The 27589-nt window shown below is 36.1% G+C and overlaps 1 protein-coding gene across 1 annotated transcript in view; it reads right to left on the reverse strand.

The window, feature by feature from the left end:
- RFX7 (regulatory factor X7) overlaps positions 1-27589 on the reverse strand; it is a 146199-nt gene that overhangs the window by 91260 nt on the left and 27350 nt on the right. The window contains 1 exon segment of the mRNA XM_007448322.1: positions 3969-4002. Within this exon segment, the coding sequence (XP_007448384.1) occupies positions 3969-4002 (34 nt within the window).

A 27589-nucleotide genomic window follows, 5' to 3' on the forward strand; every position in this document is an offset into this window, starting at 1 on the left:
ATCTCCCTGGACCGGGGCACGAACCCGTGTCCCCTGCATCGGCAGGCGGACTCTCAACCACTGCACCACCAGAGAAGCCCACAAACACTTTTTAATGTCGTTTGTGATAACATCCAAAATCTTAAAATATCTAGGAATAATTTAAGCAAAACATATACAAGATCTATACACAGAAAACTAGAAAACACTGCTGAGAGAAATTATAGAAGAATCCACTAATATGGAGATATACTATGCTTATGGATTAGAAAACTTGTCATTAGGATGCCCACTGGCCCCAAATCTATCAATAAATTCACTGTAATCACAAACAAATCCCAGTAGACTTTTTTGTTGAAAGAAATTGACAAGGTTATTCTGAAATTTGTATGGAAATGCCAAAACCAATTTGAATTATCACACTACCTGATGTCAAGACTTTTGACAAAGCTACTGTAAACAAGACAGTGTGGTGATGTCATAAAGAAAGAGACAGCAGTTGATGGAAAAAAAGAGACTCTAGCCAAAGACCCACGCATAATGGTTTTTGATATAGGAAGTGATTGGGGAAGGGTAGACTTTTCAATAAGTGATGCTGGAACAACTGGATATCTATTCATATGGTAAAAAATAAACACTGAAGTTCACCTTATACCAAACAGAAAATTTAAATCAAAATGGCTCACAGACCTAACAGAAAAAGCTAAAACTATAAAACTTCTTGAAGAAAACATGATAAAATCTATGTGAGAAAGCTGAGCTATCTAGAACAAATGGAATGAATAGCCAGCAAATCCTCCCCTCAAAATAACTCTAAAATGATGAAAAACTGTCAAAAAGAATGATTTTAGGGCTTTGGAAACTGATGAAAGGCAACAAACTGAGAAGTCTTTGGTCATTACAAACTGCTGAACTTCAGGTATTAACTGTGAGAGTCTGTTTTACTCTTGCTTGGGGCTTCTCCCATGACCTATCCCACATGGATGAGGCTGACTGTGTTTAAACATAAAAAGGAAACCATGATGAAAAGGAATGAAATAATAAGGAATCTTAATAAAAATAGAGAAACTAGAACACAGGGAAAAATAATCAGAAAAAAAGAAACAAAGCCCCAGAGACTAGAGTGACAAAATCAATAATTTCAACAGCAGTGTAATGGCAGCTTTCTATGGAGAGGGGAATCCAAGGGACAGAAAAAGTATTTGAAGAAATAATGGCTGAAAACTTCCCAAATCAAATTAATCTACAGATGCAAACTCAGCAAACCCAAAGTAGGATAAACACAAAGTGATCCACACCTACATATATAGTCACACTGTTAAAAGCAAGAGTAGGTGGGTGAGTGAACAAACAGTGAATGAATTTACGAATGAATCTTGATAGCAATAAGAGAAAAACAACTCATCATGTACCAGAAAACAACATGATTAATGACTGACTTCTCAACAGAAACAATGAAGGCCAAAGAAGGAAAACTATCCTTCAAAACTGAAAGTAAAATAAAGACATTCACAGATAAATACTGATCAAGAGAATTCATTATGAGCAAACCTGCCTTATAAGAAATACTAAAGGAAATCCTTTAGACCAAAAGAAATTATCCTTAATTCCTCTTTGTTTCTCCATTCACATTCAATATGTCAGCAAGCAAGGCCTACTGGCTTTACATCGAAAATATGCCTTGAATTCATCTATTTTTTCCCCATCTTCCACGGTCATCATCTGAGCAAGAGCCTTATATTCTCACTTGGACTTTTCCAATAGCCTAACTGGCTTTCCTGCTTCTACTCTCATCCCCCTAACAAGCCCATTTTCCAACAACGGCTAAGGTATTAAAAAACAAAAAAACAAAAACAAAAAAACTAGATCATACTACTTTCTTACTTAAAACCTTTTAATTGGTTTTCCATTCACTTAGAAGAAAATACATACTATTTGCCATAGCTAAATAAGCCCTACCTAGACTCTTCTCCTATCATCCTCTCCTCCTGTCATAAGTTCCAGCATACCGGGTTCTTTGTAATCTTCAAACATCCCAGACTCATTTCTGCTTCAGAATTTTTGTACTTTCTGTTCCCTCTGCCTAGTATGTGTCACTGGCAGATCTTCACACAAGACTGGCTTCCTATTATTCAGGTCTTCTCTCAAATGTCATTTCCTCAGAGACTTTTCCTAATCACCCAATCTGAGGTTATCCTACCCACCATCAGTTGTCTCCTGTTGCCTTTAAAAATTCTGAAATAGTATTTATGGCTACCTGAAGTTATAATGTTTATTTATTTTACCATTCATTTAATGTCTACTTCACTCAACAAAATGTAAGATTCATGAAGACAGAGATATTACTATCTTGTTCATCAAATACATATAACTTTAAAACTTATGCTAAAATATAAATACTTCTGAACTCTTGAAAGATTAAAAAAACCCTTTTTGTTCTTATTTTATAAATGCCATATTTAATAAATTATAGTAGTCTTCTGTCCCAATTTTCTCATGAAAAGAAAAAATTGAATAATCCTCCAACATTATCTCAGATACTGAAAAAAAAAAAAAAAAAAAAGGGCAGGAGGTCTTAGATAGCAACTGTATCTGTCTTGTTTACCACCGTATTCTGACACCCACACAGGGTCTAGCACAGAGTAATTATGCAATAGTTACTGAGTGATAGATATAAACAATGAGACTCCAGAGATGGGAGATTCAGAAAATGCTCTGGGGGTTGCGGGTAAGGTCGCCCAATCCATCCCCAATCACCACCTCCCTAGATCTTAAGAGCACTATTAAATCTATTTTAACAGACTGAATTTCTTGAGGGCAAGGCAACATGTCCTTTTAATGTTGTATCCCTTATACCTAGCATGGGCTCAATAAATTATTTTTTGAAGTAAATGCAAGAGCATCAGTTTCTTCCTTTGTAAAAGGGAAGTAACAAGATTATCTGCTTCAGAGGGTTACTGTGGAAAAAAAAAAGATAATAAAGATAAGTGAAAAAAAGGGGAAAACATCCCCACAAAGTCCTCTTTCTTAACTGTTAGGTTAGAAAGGCATAGGAGAACTGATCAAATTACCTGTTCTCCTATGAAGTACTGTTATCTATGCACCTACCTAGAAACTAACAATAATATCATAAGCTAATAAGATCCCATACTATTTCAGCACCAGACACTACAGACACTTACTCCCTAACAAAAAAATGTTAGCTTATAGTGAAGACCTGAACCTGAATAAGTTCTGATATCACAAATATAGAAAGAGGACTAACTACAGTGACATTTTGGGGAATCTAACAGTGCAGAATCACTGAATATTCTAGAGCCTAGGGAACATTCCATTAATATACACTTCCATGAAAGAAGTCAGTACTATTCCAGTAGTCTCAGTAGCTGCATACTTCTTCCCTCATATGTTTAAGAGAAGATCTAAGGAACTAAAAACACAATCTAAATTTAAACTATTTTTGTGGTTTTAACGCCTGAAGGCCAGCAATCCAAACATAAAAAGTATATTATAGCAACAAAAACCAACCCATAAAGTATTTTAAAAAGCTATCATTTAAACAAATTCTTATAGTCTACAAGTCAAACCTGAATGTAAACTATTATTGTGGCTTTAATTCCTGAAGTCTAGCAACCCAAATACAAAAAATACACTATCACAACAAAACTTAACCCATCAAACATCTTGAATTTTTTCTTTAACAAATCCTTTAAGAGTTATTAGAAAAGAAAAATAAACACTCACTTTATTAAATGCTGAAGTGATCTTTAGTAAAAGCCAGTAAGTTTCAAAAACATGCAATTATTACTGATGAGATATAGGAAAGTATCTAGACAGCACATAGCCAGTTCACCCCTAGGGTTGTAATTAAATGTCAAATTTTATTCACTTAAATTGAGTTATACTTAAAATAAATATTTACTCAAAAATGTATTTTATATAGAGTGGGAAAAGCCTTATAACAAAAGAACTTTAGTTATTTTACTTACCAAAATGCAGTCCACTTTAGATTGTATAGTTTTGCTAAAAGAAAAAGAAAGTTAAGTTAATAAGACTGATAAATTTATTAAATGTTCAAAGCATTTTCAAACAGACATGATAACTTGTTATCTGTACTATGAAAAAAATAAGCAAAAGTTCTTAAGATTAGGCATCATACCCTAAAACTGCATGTTTCACAAAGCAAAACAAAAGTCTGCTTCCCACTCATTGTAATAAATTCAATCCTAAAGCATGATCAGAATATTTTCTGAGTTCACTGCTACAGTCATCCTGTTGCTGATATGCTCTATCTTTGTACAAGATGTTTTTGAACAAAGTTTGTTTCTAGTGATACATGAAAGTGCAGATGTATTATTACGTATAGAAATAGAACACAGAGTTTACAATGAATTATGATTTCTACTGTATGCCTGCCACTCTGGACAATGATTTGTTTAGCATTAAAAAGCCATAATGGCGTACCATTATCTGTATTTCTAAAGACTTATTACAAAGTAGATTCTCTCGAGGACTTCCCTGGCAGTCCAGTGGTTAAGACTCCTCGTTTCCACTGCAGGGGGCGCGGGTTCCATCCCTGGTTGCGGAACTAAGAGCCTGCATGCCGTGTGGCACGGCCAAAAAATTAAAAAAAAAAAAAAAAAGTAGATTCTCTTCCCCCAAAAAAAAAAAAAAGAAGATTCTCTTCCCCTCCTCTCTTTCTCCCCCTCTCTCATGCACACACACACACACACACTCAGAATCCATAGACATAAAAGTAATAATAAAGATTAGCTAATACGGTAATAAGTTGGAGAGAAAGACTGTATTTAGAAATAAATAACACAGAAAGCCACTGTATAAAAATTTAACTGAACTACTGAATATAAGTGAACAATTAATATATAATACAAATGAAGCTGGTATAAAATAACTGAACTATAATTTGGATTTTAACATATCAAAGTGCAAATGCAATGAAATCATGCAAAAGTTCAAAGACAGTTTATATACTATTTTGAATAGATGTTACAAACCAAATTATTTTCCATAAAAGGTTCTAGAGCCAAATAAATGAAAAAAAAGTGGTCATTTACCTTTGTATATAGCTATACAGTTAATCTATAGAGTAAGTAAAAACATGTATTTAAATCACAATTCAGTTAATTCAATCAGTAACCTCAAAACTTTACACCTGTACTTGAATTTCAAATTTCATTATTTAAAGAACAAAGTATGACTGGATTAAGCTCAACTGCAAAATTCACAATGACTAAAAGGAAAAAGTAAATGATACCTCTAGGTAAGAGGAACTGAAATCCCCTCCTTACCATCCCACAGAAGATCTTTAGAAGTTTAAAATCTTTGGAGATTGTGTGTATAGCTTCTCACTCATTAGCAGCTAAAGTGTGCTGTTTTTCCCTCTTCTTAATAACTCCCACAGTTTCCCTGAGATAAGAAGGTAATCTACAGATTAAGAATTGATGCTAAAAAGTAATATATCAAAAATACAACCGGGACTTCCCTGGTGGTCCAGTGGTTAAGAATCTGCCTTCCAATGCAGGGGACTCGGGTTCGATCCCTGGTCGGGGAACTAAGATCTCACATGTCACGGGGCAACTAAGCCCACGTGCAACTACGGAGCCTGCATGCCCCAACTAGATAGAAGCCCGCATGCCACAACTAGAGAAAAGACTGAGCCCACGTGCCACAACTAGAGACAAGTCTGAGTGCTACAACTAGAAAGAAGCCCACACGCTGATCCCTCGTGAGGCCACCAAGACCCGACACAGCCAAAAAAAAAAAAAACAACCATTTCTCACCACCTTGGTCTAAACCATTATCATTTCTTTTCAAAACTGTTATAATAACCTTTTATCTGATCTCTCTGCTTCTATCTTTACATCCCCACCACCTACCTTGTGGGCTATTCTCAACCAAGTAGCCAGAGTGATACCGTCCACCGCATTAGTCCTATGCTCCAAGGTCCTTATCACGGCCAACAAAGCCCTGTATGATCCAGCCCTCTGCTATTTTCCTAATCTCATCTCATATTAGTCTACTCCTCATTCATTCAGCTCCTGCCACGCTGTCCTCCATGCTGCTTCTCAAGGCAGGAGTAGGGCCTTGCACTGGCTTTTTCAGTCAGCATCTAAGAATCTTCCCCCATATAACTTATCTGTTCACTTTCCTCATGACTTTGCTCAATATTATCTTTCACAGACACTTCTCCCTGACTACCTCCTCATGTAAAATACTCTCCATCACGCTCTAGCCCTCTTATCCTGTTTTAAATTTCATTACTGCACTTACCACCATTTAATATTTTTATTAATTTATTTGTTTACTGGCTATCTTCCTTGTCTAGAATTTAAACTCTATGACAGCAGGACTCATCTGTTTTGCTCACTGCTGTATTACCATTTGGCATATGTTAGATGTTCAATAAAATCTGTTGAATAAATGAATGACAGACATTTAGTCCCCCATATAAAGACAACTCTTTGGGACCACCTAAGAAAGCATTTTTAGAGAAATTAATATGAACTTGAAAATGTGACTATTTTAAAAACAATAGATCTAAATATATTCCCCTTCTACGAGAAACTGACTGCTCTACAGGATATGTAAAGAGGATGACTGTGACTTCCTATCACAAACAAACAACTTGGTAAATCTCTGAAAAGAATATGTAAAAGACAGCCTTTTAAAGAATAAACTTATAAAGTAAAATGGGAACACATCTAAATCTAGCCCCTCATACTTAACACAAACATGATAGAGGGATATAGAGGACATTTAAGTCCCCTTTGTTCTTCTGTCCAGTCTCAGACCCTCCCCTACCTTCCCAAACACAACCATCATTAATCTGATGTATAACCTTCCCAGGTGGTATTTCAATACCTGTATTAGATCTACAAGCAACATACACTATTGCTCCATGAAGCTTTTAAGTGTTTATATAAATGCCATTACATTGTATATATTCTGCAAATGTCCTTTTCACTCAACCCTGTTTTTGAGATCTTTCCATGTTGACACACTTAGATGAAGTCCACTTATTTCAACTGCTCAAAGTATTCCATTGAATGAATGTATCAAATTTATTCATCCATTCCTCTATTGAAAGCCAATTATGTACTTTTCAGTTTTTCTACAAACAATGCTGCAATAAAGTCTTTGTACATGTCTCCTGGTATACACAATCAAAAATTTCTCAGTTATAAGTCTAAAAGTTGATTTTCTAGGATTCATGGATGTATCTTTTCAGTTTTATTATGTATTACAGAATTCCTTTCGCAAGCACTTGTATACATTCATACTTCCATCAGCAGTATATGTAGTCCCTATTTTCCTGTCAACTTCCGTGAAAAAAAATGTATATACATATGCCATTTATATATGATACATATATTATGCTGACATATATTAAAAACTTACTATTCTTTTTTTTTTTTTTTTTTTTTCTCGGTATGCGGGCCTCTCACTCTTGTGGCCTCTCCCGTTGCGGAGCACAGGCTCCGGACGTGCAGGCTCCGGACGCGCAGGCTCAGCGGCCATGGCTCATGGGCCCAGCTGCTCCGCGGCATGTGGGATCTTCCCAGACCGGGGTACGAACCCGTGTCCCCTGCATCGGCAGGTGGACTCTCAACCACTGCGCCACGAGGGAAGCCCAAAAACTTACTATTCTGATGGGTATGAAAAACCCTTTGTCATTATCCCAATTACTAGCATTGTTGTGTACATTTTCACCTGCTTTTTGACCACATGGGTTCTCCTCCATAAACTGTTGGTTCTTGGCTTTTGCCCATTTTTAAGTGGAGTTGATGATTTCTTACTAAATTGTAGTAGTTCTTAATACATTCTGGATACTAATCTTTTGCTTGTTACATATACTTAAGTTTGTTAGTGGTACATTTTAATAACTTACTAAAGTTTAAATTTTTGACTTAGTAAAATTTATTAATTTTTTTCCTTTATGACCTGTGTTTTTTGTCATAAGAAATCCTATCTAGCTAAGGTTTTAAAGACATTCTATATTTCATTCTAAAATTTTTGAAGGTTGCTTTTTTGTTTTTGATCTTTATTTTTTTTTTTTTGCGATACGCGGGCCTCTCACTGTCGTGGCCTTTCCCGTTGCCAGACGCGCAAGCTCAGCGGCCATGGCTCACGGGCCCAGCCGCTCCGCGGCATGTGGGATCCTCCCAGACCGGGGCACGAACCCGCGTCCCCTGCATCGGCAGGCGGACTCCCAACCACTGCGCCACCAGGGAGGCCCCTGATCTTTATTTTAATCAGAATTTATTCTTGTTTGGTATTTGGCAAACCAATTGTTCTCTATTTTATTATGTCAAGTTTACATATATGTTTGAATCTGTTTCCAGTTTTTTTTCAGTTTTATTATTAATCTACTTGTCTATACTTAAGCCAACACCACACTTTGAATTTGTATGACACTCCTCAACCATTTTCGGAACAGCCTTGAGAATTCTTGGACCTCTAATTTTCAGGTGAGCTTTTTGTTTTTCCAACTCAACAAAAGTCCTAAGAGTTTTATTGAACTGCACTGATGATATAGATTGAACTGGGGGAGTTGACTGATAATTTGAATTTATTCTTGTCTGCCCTTTAAAAATGTCATGTAATTTTCTCTATATCTTTTGTAACAGAGTACTAGGTAGCTTGTAGATGGTATTGTAAACTGTATCTCTTTTTTCTTAATATGTTTTCTAATTGGCTTTTGCTAATGTGCATGCTGATGTGCAGAGAAACTATTGGTATGCTATGCTGACCTTATATCCAGCAGCCTTCCTGAACTCTTATCTGTTCTAATAGTATGTAGATTCTCTTGTTGATAATAATTTAACTTACAATTAATGAAAATATTTTTTTCCTTTCCAATCTTTAGGCCTCCCCCCACCCCCACACCCTGCTTCTTATCTAATTACTTTGGCTAAAATCTCTCATCTAAAGGTGAAGAGTAGCAGTGATAGCAGACATCCTTGTTGTTTCCAAATTTTGTTTCAAAAATTTAACATATCGTAATATTCCATTTAGTGGATGTTTTACAATTTCCTAAAATATTCTTTGAATAATGGATGTTTTAACTGAACTAAAATAAAATAATGCTTCAATATTGTAATGTTCTGCTTTGAAATGACAAGCTAACTTATATTAACCTTCCCACCCTTAACAATTATATACTGTGGATAAAATATAAAAACAAACATTAAAATATAAAAACGAACAAGACCAAAAACAGGTAGCAACTGGAGGGAAGTCATCCTTAAAAGAAGGAACTGCACCAGGTAGGAGCTGTATTTATAGGTGCTGTTGCCTGATAGCACTTATCTGCCCACACAGCAACAATCACTCAGGACGGAAGCAGAAATCTGCCTTCTTGCTAGCTGAGGAGCCACAGGACAAAGCCTAGGGCTGCCAGAGCCACTGTAAGATAAAGATGAATCCCAGAAAGAAAATGTCACAAAATTTCTGTATAACCTATGCCGAAATATTTGGATAACCTTCATTTGGGGAAGACTCCAAGGTTACCAGCAAAAAGCAATAGCTGGAAGGTGTAAAGATGTGAGTTGAGACTTTTGTTGTTACTTAACACAAAAGAGATAATGTTGGAGTTTGAATCCAGCCCTGTTAACTGGCAACCAGGATAAAAAAAATTAACACTTATCAGAGAAAAATAACAGAATCCAAAGTCTACAACATATCACTAACAATACCCATTGCACTTGGCTTTTCCCTCTGACAAGGCAATGAGTTAGTGGTTGGGGGCCTGTGGTTCTGCTTAGCTAGTCTTGTAAGACTTTTTTGACTCATTAAACTATGAGCATTAAAACTTCAATCAAAAATGAAACTTAAATATATAAAATTTAAATTAAAAGATCTCAAAGCTATCAAATAAGAAATGAGATTATCTATGAATATATTTGGGATTATAATTATTTTTTCACCATTATTTCAACTCATTAAGTTTAAGAATTCTTCTTCAGCAGCAGGAAAAATATGCACAAAGATACGATCATCGCTCGATAATGAACCACTGATGCACATTTGAACCTGCACTTAAGTGTTCTTCATTTTTATTTCTGAATAAAAGTATTTTGTTAATTTTATCCACAAATAGTTTATGTTCAAATAATATATATTTAACATTAATATTTTTATAAGGTTTTGGACATTTTCTGAATTGTTGATAATTGATAATAATATTTGATATGCATTAAATTTTTGGTCTCACTTATTTTTTTAAAAAATCGTTATTTTGTAAACATTTTAATTAAATAGTATCAACCTGGTATTTTGGTATTAGATAAAAACAAAATATCAGGATGATAATTTTGCTGTACTATTGTAATTACAAAGTTTATGAAACATGCCAATCATTCATCTTCTAAATCTTTTAGTTCAACCTTCGCATATCAAGTCAGATCACCACAATGTTATAAAGTAAAGCTTAATCCTAGACCAATGGAGTAAGAAAAAGGGGGAAACACACCAGCAAGGAGAGTATATAAAAACTTATGGAAGAGGGGTACAGTTTGAGAAAGCATATTTTGTTTTCCCTAAATCAAATTACAGAGTGAAGCTGGGGAAAACTTTCTTACCCAGTAGGACTATACAAAAGAGAGTAAATTTAAGAAGCACATGTTTAAAAAACAAAAACAAAAACAAATAACTTCATCTAAGCCTACTTTACCTCAAAGAAACACTTCACAAAAATACCCTGTAATATTTCCTTTCTTCAGACTTAAAATAAGATACAATAACTAAATTAACAGTCATGGGCCAAACACACATGGTATATAATAAACACACTGTAAGTAAAAGGATGTGTGAAAGAACACTTAGAGACTTCTCTTGCTAAAAACATTTCAGAACCTCTGTTTCCCCACTTTAAACAAATTGTTTCTAAACTATTTGTTTAATGCAAATAATATCATTCTAAGAGACTCCCACTCATCTCTTCCAACACCAGTTTGGCCTCCATCCAATAGTTCAGTACTACTTCTAAATTTATTTGGAGTCCCCAAGTTTGAATTCAGACTCACAATTCCTATATTCTTGATTCAAAATTCTTGTGTTGCAGAAACAGAGATCTGTGAACACTAGATAAGAGACTTCACCCACAGAAAATCTGAGGTAGCAGAGGTACCGTGTAATACATCAACCGTAGGAACCTTTTGCATTCTAGTCTTACCAGGACAAATCAAACTCTTACATTCTTCTCTTGTAAAATACTTCTGTTAAAATATGTTAAGACTTCAGATCTTTTTTGTGGATTACAACTCAGCTCACAGTCCGACATATAAAACGAATTTTAACCTTACACTTGTCAATAATGAATGTGAAGCATTTACTTTTAGTTTGCTCAAATGAGAACCAATAAAATTTTACATTAAAAAAATAACCATAGTAATAGTGGCTAATTCTATAAAGGTTAAAGGGTGTAGCCAGAAAAATATAAAAAAGAAAACAGAAACTACCCTGAATCCCACTATCCAGACATTTTGATTCAATTACTTAGTATGTCATCTTAAATATAACTGGGATCTGTTGGTGAGGATGTGGAGAAACTGGAACGATTATACACTACTGGTGGGAATTCAAGATGGTAGACTTGCTGTGGAAAACAGTTTGGCGTTTCCTCAAAAAGTTAAACACAGAATTACCATAAAATCCAGCAATTCTACTCCTAGGTATATACCCAAAGAAATGAAAACAGCTATGCCAACAAAAACCTGTATATAAATATTCACAGATGCACTATTCACAAGAGCCAAAAGGTGAAAACAACCCAAATGTCCACCAATGGATGAATGAATAAACAAAATGCAATACAGCCACACAATGGGATTATTTAGCCACAAAAAGGAATTAAGTAATGACATGTGCTAAACATGGATGAATCTTAAAAACTTTATGCTAAGTAAGAGAAGGCAGACACAAAAGGTCACATATTATATGATTTCATATATATAAAATACCCACAATATCTAAGAAGACAGATTGGTGGTTGCCAGGGGCTGAGAGGACAGGAGAATGAGAAGTGACTGCTTAATGCATATGGGGCTTCATTTTGGGGTAATGACAAAAATTCTGGAACTAGACAGAGGTGTTGGTTACGCAACACTGTGAATGTACTAAATACCAGTGAACTGTACACTTTATTTATTTTTAATTTATTTTTGGCTGCGTTGGGTCTTTGTTGCTGCATGCAGGCTTTCTCTAGTTGCGTTGAGCAGGGGCTACTCTTCGTTGTGGTGTGTGGGCTTCTCACTGTGGTGGCTTCTCTTGTTGTGGAGCACAGGCTCTAGGCGCGGGCTTCAGTAGTTGCAGCATGTGGGCTCAGTAGTTGCAGCACACAGGCTTAGTTGCTCTGCAGCATGTGGGATCTTCCCAGACTAGGGATCGAACCCATGTCCCCTGCATTGGCAGGAGGATTCTTAACCACTGCGCCACCAGGGAAGTCCCTGAACTGTACACTTCAAATGGTTAATTTTAAGTTATGTAAATTTTACCTCAGTGAAAAACAAATAATTGTTATCATAAAACTAAGAAAAATTCATTTTGATGCTACCGGTGACTAATCAAGAAAGTACTGTTTATTTTTATAACCCAAAATGCTTTAAAAATAGTTATTGTTTCACAGTTCTTAGCTGCTTTTATGAACCTTCAGGTGATCTGCTTTGAAAGGAAATTAGCCTGTAGACCAACATTTCTCAATGGGCCACTGACATTTATTGGCATCCTTCTTTACAAGTTTGTCCTATACATTACAGGATGTTTTGCATTACTAGATGCTGCCCACTAAGTGTCAAGAGACATTATAACAACCAAAAATGCCCCACCTACTATCATACATACCTAGTTAAGAGCCACTGCTCTAGACGGTAGAGAATAAAGTCATTTATATGCTATGTGTTGAGTCACATATGAGATGTTCCCTAACATGCCCAACACAATGCTCCACAAATGAGTCACTTCAAAAGTTCAAACTTCTTCAGGTATGAAAAGTGAACTTCTTGCTTTTTACAAAGGACACGGGAATATCTTGTTTTATTGCATTTTGCTTTTTTACTCTCCACAAACAATGCATTTTTTACAAATTGAAGGTTGATGAGAAACCCTGCATCAAGCAAATCTACAGGTGCCATTTTTCCAGCAGCATTTGCTCACTGCATGTCTCTTTGTCATATTTTGGTAATTCTTGCAATATTTCAAACTTTTTCATTATTATAATACCTGTTATGGTGATCTGTGATCTTTGATGTCACTATTATAACTGTTTGGAGGCACCATGAACTGAGCCCATATAAGATGGCAAAATTAATCAATAAATGTTGTGTGAGTTCTGATTGCTCCACTGACCAGCCAATCCCCCATCTCTCACCCTCTCCTCAGGCCTCCCTATTTCCTAAGACACAACAATATTGAAATTAGGCCAATAAATAACCCTACAATGGCCTCTCCATGTTCAAGTGAACAGAAGAGTCATATGTCCCTCACTTAATATCAAAAGCTAAACATGATTAAGCTAAGTGAGGAAGACATGTAGAGAGCTGAGACAGGCCCAAAGCTAGGCCTCTTGCACCAGTCAGCCAAGTTGCAAATGCAAAGGAAAGTTCTGGAAGGAAATTAAAAGTGCTACTCTGGTGAACACATGAATGATAGGAAAGCAAAACAGCCTTATTGCTGATATGGAGACAGTTTGAATGGTCTGGAAAGAAGATCAAACTAGTCACAACATTCCCTTCGGCCAAAGCCTAATCCAGATCAAGGCCCTAACTCTCTTCAATTCGATGAAGGAGAAGAAAAGTTTGAAGCTAGCAGAAGTTGGCTCATGAGGTTCCAGGAAAGAAGCCACCTTCATAACATGTAAGTGCAAGGTGAAGCAGCAGGTGCTGATGTAGAAGCTGCAAGTTATCCAGAAGATCTAGCTAAGATCAATAATGAAGGTGGCTACACTAAACAACAGATTTTTGGCGTAGACAAAAAAAGCTTTACACTGGAAGAAGATGCCATCTAAGACTTTTCATAGCTAGAGAGGAAAAGTCAATGCCTGGCTTCAAAGCTTCAAAGGACAGGCTGACTCTCTTATTAGGGGCTAATGTAGCTGGTGACTTTAAGTTGAAGCCAATGCTCATTTTACCACTAAGAAAATCCTAGGGCCCTTAAGAATTATGCTAAATCTACTCAGCCTAGATGGAATCACGTCTGTTTATAACATGGTTTATTGAACATCTATGCTCAAAAAAAAAAAAAAAAAAAGATACGTTTCGAAATACTACTGCTTATCGATAATGTACCTGGTCATCCAAGACCTCTGATGGAAATGTACAACAAAATTCATGTTGCTTTCACGCCTGCTAACACAACCATTTTGCAGCCCATGATCAGGACTTATTTTGACTTTCATGTCTTATTCTTTAAGAGATACATTTTGTAAGGCTATAGCTGCCACAGACAGTGATTCCTCTGATGGACCTGGGCAAAGTAAATCAAAAACCTTCTGGAAAGGATTTACCACTCTAGATTCCATTCATGATTCGAGTTGGAAGAAGCTGATTCCAACCTTCACGGATGACTTTGAGGGGTTCAAAACATCAGTGGAGGAAGTAAATGCAAATGTGGTAGAAATAGCAAGAGAACCAGCATTAGAAGTGGAGCCTAAAGATGTGACCGAATTGCTGGAATCTCATGAGAAAACTTGAATGGATGAGGAGTGGCTTTTTATGGATGAGCAAGGAAAGTGGCTTCTTGAGATGGAATCTATTTCTGGTAAAGATGCTGTGAAGATTGTTGAAATAACAACAAAGGATTTAGAATATTACATAAACTTAGCTGATAAAGCAGTGGCAGGGTTTGGGAGGACTGACTTCAATTTTTAAAGAAGTTCTACTATAGGTAATATGCTATCAGACAGCACTGCATGCTACAGAGAAATCAGTCTTGAAAGGAAGAGTCAATCAATGTGGAAACTTTACTGCAATTTTAAGAATTGCCACAGCCACCCCAACCTTCAGCAACCACCACCCTGATTGGTCAGCCGCATCGAGATCAAGGCAAGACCCTCACCAGCAAAATCATTATGACCCGCTGAAGGCTTAGGTGATGGTTAGAATTTTTTAGCAATAAACTGTTTTTAAATTAAGGTAGGTACATTGCTTTTTTTTTAGACATAATGCTATTGGACACTTAATGAACTATAGTATATTGTAAACATAACTCTTATATGCACTAGGAAACCAAAAAATCCATGCCACTCACTTTATTCTGATATTCACTTTATTGCAGTGGTCTGGAATCGAATCTGTAATATCTCCAAGGTATGCCTGTATTATAAATGTTTGTTAATTTGATCATAAAACTCATTTTGTTGCTCTGAACATTAAAACTAATTTCAACCAGAATTAACTCTTGTCACTATAACTTTTGCCTATGATTTAATTACTGGTTATATTATTAAAATTAACTTTTCAACTTAGTGACATTATTCCATTCACTAATATTTTCAAGTTGCAGGAATTATCAAGTTAAATTAAATTAAATTATCAAGTTGCAGGAATATAGGAAAGTTACAAAGAATATTAATAACACTCATGTACCTGCCAGCCAGTTTGAACAAATCTGAACATTTTGCCTTTGTTCCCTTAAGGAAGAAAACTTTACGGATAAAACTGAAGCTGCTATGGTCCTTTTGCAATTGCATTTCACCATTCCTTTCTCAGTGGTGAGAACTATCCAGAAGTTGCTGTTTACCATTCCCATAAATGTTGAGATTTTTACTATAGATGTTGAGTTTACTCATAAACTATATAAAGCAGTTTTGATTACTTTATAGACATGGAGTTATGATGCATATATCACTCTATCTTTTTTTTCCTTTTACCTAATAGGCTTTAGAAGTTTATCTACTTTGATTCATTCTAGTTTACCCATTTTTAACTGTTACATAGTGTGGTGGGTTGCATTTTATCTCTCCCACCCCAAAATTCATATGTTGAAGTCCTAACCCTTAGTACCTCAGAATATGACCTTATTTGGGGATAGGGTCTTTACAGGGGCAATCAAGTCAAAATGTTAATCAGTATTTGAGGGACGTTAATCCAATATGACTGGTGTGTTTATAAAAAAGGGAAAGGTGAACACAGAGAAATACATAGAGGGAGGATAATGTGAAGAGACATAAGGGGAGGGCCATCTACAAGCCAAGGAGAATGCCCTGTAAAAGAGATCCTTCCCTCATACCCCTCAGAAGGAATCAACCCTGCTGAAACCTTGATCTTGGACTTCTAGCCTCCAGAGCTATAAGAAAATTATTTTCTGTTGTTTTAAGCTACCTCCTCTGTGGTACTTGGTTGCGGCAGCCCTAGCCAAGTAATACATATAGTATCCCATTATTTGAACATACCACTTTTTATTTATACCTTCTCTCACTGAAGGACTTTTATGGTACTTCCAGCTCTACTTTTGTAACACACAATATTGCAACAAACATGTGGCACACAGATCTTACTATACACACTGCCAAGACTTTTCCTCAGATAGACACATACAGAAACATACACAGACAAACCTTGCAGGGGAATTCTGGAATGTTGATCTTCAACTTTCTAATTATTGCTAAATTGCCCTTCAAAGTACACTCCATGAACTGTGTATGAGAATGATTGCTCTCTATCCTCTCCAAAATGTGGTAATGACAGACTTTTGCCAATCTCATGCGTGTGAAATATTTTGTTGTTTTAATATGCATTCCCCTATTAGTGAGGCTGAACATCTTTACATGTTTAATGACCATTAATCTTTCAACTGTGAACTACCTACTCATATCCTTTACACATTTTTCTATTTGGTTGTTTGCCAATATTATTTATATATATATATATATATTACTTAGAGGAGCCCACTTATACTTTGGATACTAATCCTTTGCCAATTATTTGAATTACATATATCTTCCCATCTGCAGCTTGTTTTTCCTTTTATGGCATTCACTGTTTTACAGAAAGTTTTTATTTTAATATAGTCAAATTTATTAATATTTTTCTTCATGAGAAGTGCTTTTGGTGTCTTAAGTCTTCCTTTAAAAAAAAAAAGTCTTCCTTATCACGAGGCCACAGAGGGTTTTTTTTATAAATGTTTGCTTTTCACATTTAGGGGGTTAAATTTCACTGGATTCTGCATGTGATATAAGCTTTTTTTCTTTCATATAGATAACTAAAGGTCCCAGCAGTCCCCCCTTTCCCTTAAAGATAAGGCCTATGTCTTATTAATCTGTTTCTTAAAAGCACTTTTCCTGGTGCATATTAGGCAGTTATAAATGTGTGATCAATAAAAGGAGGAACAGAGGGAAGAAAAGGGAAAGAAAGGAAGGCAAGGTAGGGATGGGAGTGTGGGGAAAAGTATTCAGATCATAGTCCTTGGTGCAAACTAAATATCAGACCCATACAAGTCAAAAGGTATTAAAACAGATTCAGAGGTGGTCTGCAGGAAGATGACTTTCCAGAACTCTTGAAAGTTAGAGGCAAAGATATTACTCATGTGTAACTGATACTGACTCTGCTTTTTCTCTCCCAGGATGAGAATATGGCCTTCCTGGTGTTGAATTGGTTCAAAAATCCAGAAAACTGTGATGTTGTAAGCATCACTTGATTGTTACACCAAGTCTTTGCAGAATGTTCATCAAAGCCTAAGTATAAAGGGCAAAGATATACCAAGAATTCGATATAATAACTCTAGCTGAATTTTTCCTGTAGGAAAGGTGGCTATATGTACCACAGGAAGCCTAGAGAGATTGGAAATGCTGTTAAAAGGTAAGCTGTATTTATTACTATTCAGAACAGTCATGTGGCTTCTACATCCTTAACTAAATAATACAGGAACAATCAACAGGTGGGTGAATAGGCTCCTCCCAACCATTCTTAACCTGAAAGTCAAATTGGGGCGGGGGACAATAGAAAACAAAGAAAAGAATGAGACCTAGAATGACTTTTGTCTCCGTGGCCCTCAACAGAAAAACAGGTCCCTAGAGTAACATTATGGTATCTAGCTCAGTATAGTATAAGAAGTATGTTCCATAAGAGTGAAAGGGAATATTCTTGCTGAAATACTGAACCATGTCTGCATGTTGAACCGTACATACATGTAACCACCACTATACAGGAAAAAGGGGAAGAAAAATATGCTAAATAGCACCATGGGAATGAAACCAGCAAAACCCAGACTGTGGGAAAATCCAGAGGACAAATGATCCAGCTTCTTCAACAAATACAAAAACTACAAGAAAAAATTTAAAAGAACATCTACAGATTAAGGGATTATCAACCAATAGCAGTGTATGGATGCTGATTCAGACAAACTGTAAAGGAAAAAATAAAACAAAATGAGATGTGGAAATTTGAGCAATGACTGTATGCTTGCAAATATTAAGGAATCACTATTTTTTGGTGTATTAACCATAGAGCTATATTTATTAAGATGAAATCATATGATGTTTGAGATTTCCTTCAAAATAATCAATGGAGGGTTATATATTGGGTTATATAAAAATAAGATTAGCTATGAGACTAGTTGTTGAGGCTGAATAAGGACAGGAGAGTTCACTGCATTTTCTCTCCTTCTGTATACAACTGAAATTTTTCAAGAAAACATTTAGAAAGTGGCAGTACTTAGTAGCTCCTTTTCGAAAGAAAAGCAAACTAACCATGAAGGTCCTAAAGCTGAGAGAATAGTTTGAGACCTAGAAACCTGATGTTGATAAAACTCTGAAGGACTTAAATTCTATGAGAGGACTATATAGAATACTGAAGAGTCACAGATTCATCCACTATAACCAATGTCTACTGAGTGATACTGAAAAATTATGTTGGTAGTACAGTCAGCCCTCAGTATCTGCGGGCTAACTGTACTACGCCATTTTGTATTAGGGATCTCAGTGGCACAGATTTTGGTTTCCGAGGGGAGTCCTAGAGCCAATCCTCCAAATATAATGAGGGATGACTGTATTATAAAGTTTAGACTATAATGACTAATTTTCATAAAAAGTTTCTAATGAGTTATTTTTCCTTTTTTTGCTGTTCTTCCACATACAGGCATCTTTCATTATATATGAGCTGGTTGTTCCAAATGCTGACTTTTACCATTAAAATTTGCTCTAAAAGGATTGTAAAAATCTGTACTTTGGGGACGCAGAGGTACTGAACAATATTGGTTGTTCTCTTTAGTCTCAATCTATGCATTTGCCCAATTTTTTTCAACGCAGATTTTCAAGTTGATAATAAAAGTTCAAATAGTCAACAGGATTCAAATGTGCAGTCAAATAAAAGGAAAGCATTTGCTCATAAATATACGTTTTAAAGTTAAAAAGACTCCTTCAAAGAAATTTATGTAGTAAGAAACACCATGATACATGTAGCAGGAAAAAAATATCATTTTTAAAAAAGATTTATTTATTATTTTTTAATTTATTTTATTTATTTTTGGCTGTGTTGGGTCTCAGTTGTGGCACGCGGGATCTTTCGTTGTGGCGCACGGGCTCTTCTTTGAAGTGCATGGGCTTCTCTCTAGCTGTGGCATGCAGGCTCCAGGGCATGTGGGCTCTGCAGTTGCGGTGCGCAGGTTCCAGACTGCATGGGCTCTGTAGTTTGCAGCATACAGGCTCTCCAGTTGAGGCGCCCAAACTCAGTAGTTGTGGTGCGTGCTGGCTTAGTTGCCCCGCGGCATGTGGGATCTTAGTTCCCTGACCAGGGATTGAACCCACGTCCTCTGCATTGTAAGGCGGATTCTTTACCATTGGACCACCACGGAAGTCCCAATACTGTGGTTTTTGAAAGAAGGAACTCCAATTCTGCCACTACCAGTGATATGCTTCTTACTTAGATGAACTGTTTTTTCTTGAGGAATGACACCTCCAAAATTTTTTGTGAAGATTAAACAAGATGATTTATATAAAAGCCATACTGCAACAACAAGCAAGTAATAGACTGCTAATAAATGTTAAATGAAACTAAATAGTCAAATCCTTTTTCATTTATAGTAAGGAAACTAAGGATCAAAAAGATTAAATGGCTTGCACAAGGTCAGTCATTGATTTTTTTTTTTAACATCTTTATTGGAGTATAATTGCTTTAGAATGGTGTGTTAGTTTCTGCTTTGTAACAAAGTGAATCAGCTATACATATACATATATCCCCACATCTCTTCCCTCTTGTGTCTCCCTCCCTCCCACCCTCTCTATCCCACCCCTCTAGGTGGTCACAAAGCACCAAGCGGATCTCCCTGTGCTATGTGGCTGCTTCCCACCAGTTATCTATTTTACATTTGGTAGTCACACACTGATTTTTATTTGCCCCATTATCCAGTAAAAAAATACTAACTGATAATAATTCCTCTATTTTACACTGATATTTTAATTAAGAAGAAAAACTGTGCCCTAGTCTCATCACTTGGGAACTTACTTCAAAAAACATTAGGTATTGCCGGTAAGTGGGCTGGATGAAGGCTTTGACTAGCTCCCAAGCCATATACTCTTTGCTGGGCTTCAATGCCCTCTAGTGCTGATCTGCAGAGGCAGCCTCAGGTTCCAAACAGAAGAGGTTAACAGTGCCCATAAAAATAATGAAGTGAAACATGAGACAAGTGCATGCACACAGAGACCCATCTATAAAGGTGACTCCATTTTCTTTGGGAGATGAGATTTTTGAGAGGCTCTGTTTTCTTTTCAAACTTAAAAAAAAAAACTTTGTACACTTTCTGTTTTTGTTTGAATTTTTATAATAAACATATTAAACTTTCAAAAACAAACTAAATTATGCAGAGGACAGAATCATGTGGGTAGCCCAGTGGGGTAAACTATTCTTCTCCCCCTACTGCATAGCTTCAGAAAAAGAGTTACACAGACATGCAGCTTCATATCTTCTTATGTTACCTTATGAAAAAGCAGGATCAGAGAGAAGGCAGATCTTTAAATTGAGAAAAACAGAGACAAACGTAAGTGACTCCATTTTCTTTGGAGGTACCTTATGTGTGATCAATAGGTGACATACGTGTAAGTCTTTTTTTTTTTTTTTTTGCGGTACGCGGGCCTCTCCCGTTGTGGAGCACAGGCTCCGGACGCGCAGACTCAGCGGCCACGGCTCACGGGCCCAGCCGCTCCGCGGCATGTGGGATCCTCCCGGACCGGGGCACAAACCTGTGTCCCCTGCATCGGCAGGCGGACTCTCAACCACTGCGCCACCAGGGAAACCCTGTGTAAGTCCTTTGAAACTAAAAAGCATTATACTAACCTGTGGTAGTCATTACTAGATGCTTAACTGAGATTCTAAAAGAAGGAAACCAAAGTGAGGATGGCTATAGAGGACTGAACTTAAAATGAGACTTCCTCGAAGATGGCAGATGCAGGCAATGATGCTTGATGTGCAGATCAGAAACTATGCTAATGTTTCATATAAACGGCTACAAGAATATTTCTTAAAATTGTACTTGAAATGACCCTGGTGTATACTGCCTTCTTGAGACATGACTTACACTACCCTTTTCTAGATTTTATTAGGGCTGTAGAGGGTTCACTATTTCAATATCTGTTCAAAAAACAAAGCCACCAAGTTCAATGTCCTACTGTCTGCCATTTTAGCTCAAGAATCAAGGACTTTTGTCAGAAAGGTAAAAACCAATTTGATAGTTAATACTAAAATTCTTTCCCCCAAAGCACTAAAAGAACCAAAAGCAGAGAGCCTAACCTAAAAACAGTGTTCCAATCTATAAAGTAGAAGATCATCCAAGGAGATCAAAGATATTCAATGCTCAGATGTTTTAGAAAGGAAGATACTGATATATTTTAAAGACAGAATAGTTATCAATTCAAATAGGTAAAATAATTTATTAATGATACAGTTAGAAACATCTAGATTTTTCATCTTTCTATGCCTAAAGCATGATTTCATAAAGGAACGTCTGGTAATAATCTCTTCTTGGGATATTTCAAAGAGACTTAAAGAATGAAGGATCATTTGATCTTAGGTCAAAAGTTTTCAAAACAAAAACAGAATTCTTCCCTGGGCCAGAAAGCTTTATAAAAACCTAAATAACGAGGTTCAGTTCTTCAAGATCTGTCAGTGCATGGGAAAATTACCTACAGTCTCACTGACTAATAGCAATATAATACAAGCCACATACGTAATCTTAAATTATCCGGTAGTCACAGTAAGTAGTAAAAAACAGATGAAATTCATTTTAATTAAGTATTTTATAAGTAATACATCAAAAAATTACCACTTCAGTATTTCAATATAAAAATCATTAAAATATTCTTGATAAAGATGTGGTACATATATACAATGGAATATTACTCAGCCATAAAAAGGAACGAAATTGGGTCATTTGTAGAGATGTGGATGGACCCAGAGTCTGCCATACAGACTGAAGTAAGCCAGAAAGAGAAAAACAAATATCGTATATTAACACACACATGTGGAATCTAGAAAAATGGTACAGATGAACCTATTTGCAGGGCAGAAATAGAGACGCAGACATAGAGAACGGACATGTGGACACAGGACAGGGAAGGGGAGGGTAGGACAAATTAGGAGATTAGGACTGACATATATACGCTACCACGTGTACAATAGATGGCTAGTGGGAACATGCTATAAAGCACAGGGAGCTCAGCTTGGTGTTCTGTGATGACCTAGATGGGTGGGATGGGGGGAGGTGGTGGGAGGGAGGTCTGAGAGGGAGGGGATATAGTACACATATAGCTGATTCACTTCATTGTACAGCAGAAACTAACAACACTGTAAAGCAATTATACTCCAATAAAAAATTTTTTAATAAAAAAATAAAGGCATTAAGAGAAAAAAATTACCACCTCAGTATTTAAATACAAAAATCATTAAAATATTTTAGATTGTTTTTTCATACTTCTAAATCTTTGACATCCAGTATGTATTTTCTACTTAACACATCTCAATATGATTTAGCCATAGCTTAAGTGCTTAATAGCCACATGTAGCTAGTGGCTAGTGTACTGGATAGCACAGGTGTATGGCACAGTATGTCTCCTGGGCTATACTTAAAAGAATATAAGTATGTTTGATGATGGCTTCAGAGGTAAGCAAGCAGAGACCAAACAGGTCATCTGTTACTCTTTAATTATATTTACTCCTTAAAAAGTATATGAAACTATCAATCTCTTGGGTAGACTGCCTTCATGATTCACGTGGAATAATTCCTTTTCTAGATCTTACTAGGACAATAAAGGGATCAGTATCCCAATATCTGTCCCTACCAAAAGAAGTCACTAAGCTAATATCCTGTTGTCCTTCACTTAAAACCAAGAATCACAGGCACAGATGATAAACCATTTATGTACTGTAGTCAATAAGGGATTATAACATAATACAGTGATTATAACATAATACATGGAGAAGGTAGTTGTCAAGTAAAAAAGAGTATGAAAATGTTAGCAGCCAGTCATCTGGAACTGAGAACTGTAAGGTTAGTATACATTAGTGACATATTGCTGGTATTTATTCTAGAGTTGCATTTTGTGAGGACTGCTCCTCCTAATATAAATAGGTATCCCATGTGAAAAGTGGCCAATATTCAAGTAAATTTAGGAACTGTTGAGTTAAATAAAATTAAACATATTCTAGGTTCCCCCATCCTTATAATACAGGACTGTTCATGCACCTTGACATGCTACCATGCACTGTCTCCATCTTAGAGTGGGTTAGAAACAGGGCTACAGTATGCAGCATTTCCCAACTAATTTAACAAAGATACTTTACTCTCATGGATCATCTTGAGAAACTAGTATCTCAAGCTGTGAAATAATGATCTAGAAGCACAGGTAAGAAAGACTACTTCCACAACCCCAGGGAGAATCAATGCTACAGTGTTGGTAAGGGCTTTAAGAACAGAATATACTGTATTGTTAGGGTAGGCTTTGAAGGTATAGTTCCTAACAATATTCTAACATAAACTCTAAGGACTAAATTATCAGGAACACCTTTTTGATTTGGTCCAGTATAAAAGGCAATGATCTGTCTGGAGAGCTGTAATACCTACCCTCTTCCTATATTCAAGTCATAATGTCTATGAAATACAAGAGTAATTTAATTAAAATCCTACCCTCCCCAAATCTTATTTTGGTCTTTATGCTTCTGCAAACCAAAAGAGAAACTTTATGAAATCAAATAGGAGTGAGGGTCAAAAACTCATCTGATTCTAAAGCTGCTGCGGTTGAAATTAGGCATGTTTAAGGACTTTGTGAACGTCACAGCACAAAGTTAAAGTAAACAAGCAACCAGAATAATTAATGTAAATAGAAACACATGAAACAGCTACACTGTCTAGAATGAAAAGAAATCTAAAATACCTATAAGGGTGCCAATTAAGATAATAAAAGCAAGGGCTTCCCTGGTGACGCAGTGGTTAGGAATCTGCCTGCCAATGCAGGGGACATAGGTTCGAGCCCTGGTCCGGGAAGATCCCACATGCCGCAGAGCAACTAAGCCCATGCGCCACAACTACTGAGCCTACACTCTAGAGCCCGTGAGCCACAACTACTGAGCCTGTGTGCCACAACTACTGAAGCCCGTGTGCCTAGAGCCTGTGCTCCGCAACAAGAGAAGCCACCGCAATGAGAAGCCCGCACACCGCAACGAAGACTCAACACAGCCAAAAATAAATAAACAAACATGTTTCCTTTTTATGGAATGCCTGATTACATTTTTTGCCCAAATTTCTATTTACTTGTTTCTCTTTCTTAGTAATCTGGAGGACTTCTTTGTATATTTCAAATACTAATCTTTCAGTTATGTGGCAACCATGTTCTCTCAGTTCGTGACTTATCCTTTCACTTTCATTATGCTGACACAAAATTAATAAAATTTTAGAATTAAATAAACTTTTATTTAAATGCTCAGAAATGCTAGATATTTCTACCAAACATTTAAGAACTAGCACCAACTCTACAGTCTTTTCCAGAAAATAGAATAGGAGGGAAAACTTCTCAATTCATTTTATGAAGCTGGGATTACGACTATACTGGCAGAGTGATAACACACATAGATCAATGAAATAGAACAGAGCACCTTAAAAATAGACCCATTCAAACATGCTCAATTGACTTTTGACAACAGTGCAAAAGCAATAATGGAGGAAAGACAGATTTTCAACAAACAGTGCTGGAGCAATTCCATAGGTTGAAAAATGAGATACCATCTCACAGCCATTGGGATAACTACTATCAACAAAACAAAAAAACAAAACAGAACAACAAGTCTTGGTAAGGATATGGAGAAATTGGAACGCTTGTGCCATAAATACTGTAGTCATAATTATAATTAGCCTTGGCATTTGGTATTGCAAGTTCTTAACTTTGTCCTTCTTTAGGAGCACCTTGACTACTCTTCCACAAAAAGCTTAAAATTAGATAGTGTGTTTTTTTGAAAAACACTATTTTGTTTAAAATTGCATTGAATCTGTAGAACTATTTGGTAAGAAATTAAAAAAATCTTCACAGTAGTCTTTAAATAAACATGGTAAGTTTCTCCATTTATTTAGGTCTAAATTATTTTAAATCTCTCAGTGAGGTTTTAAAATCTATTAAAAGGTTTGCACATTTCTTACTAGATTTATTTACAAGAACCTATTTGTTTTGTTACTGAATATGTTTTTAAATTAAGTTTTATACTTGTATATAAATTTTTAGATAAAATTACTGTTGTATAGGCAAATGCAAATGACTCTTGCTAGATTATTTTAATAATTTCAGTAATTTTTATGTAGATTGAGTTTTCTAAACAAATTAACCCATAAATTTGCTTTTTCCTTGTAATTATTCCTAACTTTAACTCATTTTATTTTTTTCTTTATTTCTGAATGTACAATGTGTATAAGAGTGATAAGAAACATCACCAACTTGTTTCTGATTTTAAAAAGTATATTTTAAATCTTTTTCACTAATAGGTATGTTTTTGTAGTTTCTTTGTAGATACCCTTTAACAAGTCAAGAAAGTTCTATTCCTAGATTGTTAAGAGTTTTATCATAAACAGATACTGAATGTTATTAAATTCTTTTCCTGCATCACAGATAGATAATTTGTCTTCCTGCATGTTAAAGTGGTCATTTATATGAATAGATTTGCTAATGCACTAACTTTGTACTCTGTAAAACTCAACCTGGCTGAGATACATTACCTTTTTAAACATTTTTGGCTTCAATCTTCTTATTTTTGTTTTGGACATTCTGTTCCTATGTTTGAGTGGTACAGTAAAATTAAAGACTATTTTTAAATATTCTACCTGATTTGGGTGCCAAGATTATCCTAGCCTCACAAAATGAGTAACAGTATATATTAGTTATTTGCTGTGTAATACATTACCTAAAAACTTAGTGGTTTAAAGCAACAAACATTTCTAACAGTTTCTGTATGTCAGGAACTTGGGAGTGGCTTAGCTGGGTGGGGTCTAAGCGTTTCTCATGGGGTTTCAGTCAGGATGTCAGCAGGGGCTACAGTATCCATTGTCAAGATGGCCCAATCACACGCTGTTGGTGGGAGGCCTCACCTCCTCAGAGGTTCCACCATAGCCTTGAGTGTCCTCAATGATAATTAGCTGGCTATTCCAAGAATGAGTAATCCAACAGACAGAGTGAGGAAGAAGCTGCAGCGCCTTTTAAGAACTATTCTCTAAAGTCTCATACCATGCTTCTGCTTTTTTCCTGTTAAGACTGTGTCAATAGGGGACTTCCCTGATGGTCCAGTGGTAAAAAATCTGCCTTCCAATGCAGGGGACATGGGTTCTATCCCTGGTGGGGGAACTAACTAAGATCCCACATGCTGCGGGGCAACTAAGCCCACGTGCCACAACTACTGAGCCTGTGTGCCTCAACTGGAGACCCCACGTTCTGCAAACTACAGAGCCCACACGCTCTGGAGCTCATGCACCAAGACTAGAGAGAGAAAGCTCGCCCGCCGGAACAAAGAGCCTGCAACGAAAGATTCGGCATGCCGCAACTAAGACCTGGCACAGCCAAAATAAATAAATTAAAAAAAAAAAAAAAAAAGGTTGCATCAATAGGTCCAGCCAGTACCCAAAGAGTTTAACATATTTTACAATGACCACAGAGTATTTTCTCTTTTTCTAATTTCCAAATTTGTGTACAATTGGAATGATCTGTTCCTTGAATATTTGGTTGATTTCACTTCTAAAACTATTGTGAGTTGGTATTTTCTTTGTAGGCAATTTTTGAAGAACAGATTCAACTTCCTTAATGGTTAAAGGGCAACCAGCTTTTCTGTTACTGAAGTAATTTAAAGTTTAAAAAAAATTTATCCACTGCATTTAATGTTTCAAATTTACTGACATCAAGGTTGCTTACAAATTCCCTTATTTTGATCTCTGCTGCATCCATAGTTATATCTCATTTTTCATCCCTAATATTATTTCTATCTACTTTTTTCTTGATTCATCATTCCTGAGTCCTGACCATTTAACAGGATTTTGCAAGGAAACAAACTCTGATGTGGATCCTATCATATCTTGGTTTTCTATTCAATTGATTTTTATTCTTACCTTTATTACTTCCTTTCTTCTATTTTCTTTG

The sequence above is a fragment of the Lipotes vexillifer genome, unplaced genomic scaffold (genome assembly GCF_000442215.2).
Source record: "Lipotes vexillifer unplaced genomic scaffold, Lipotes_vexillifer_v1.1 scaffold2029, whole genome shotgun sequence".
NCBI lineage: Eukaryota > Metazoa > Chordata > Mammalia > Artiodactyla > Lipotidae > Lipotes > Lipotes vexillifer.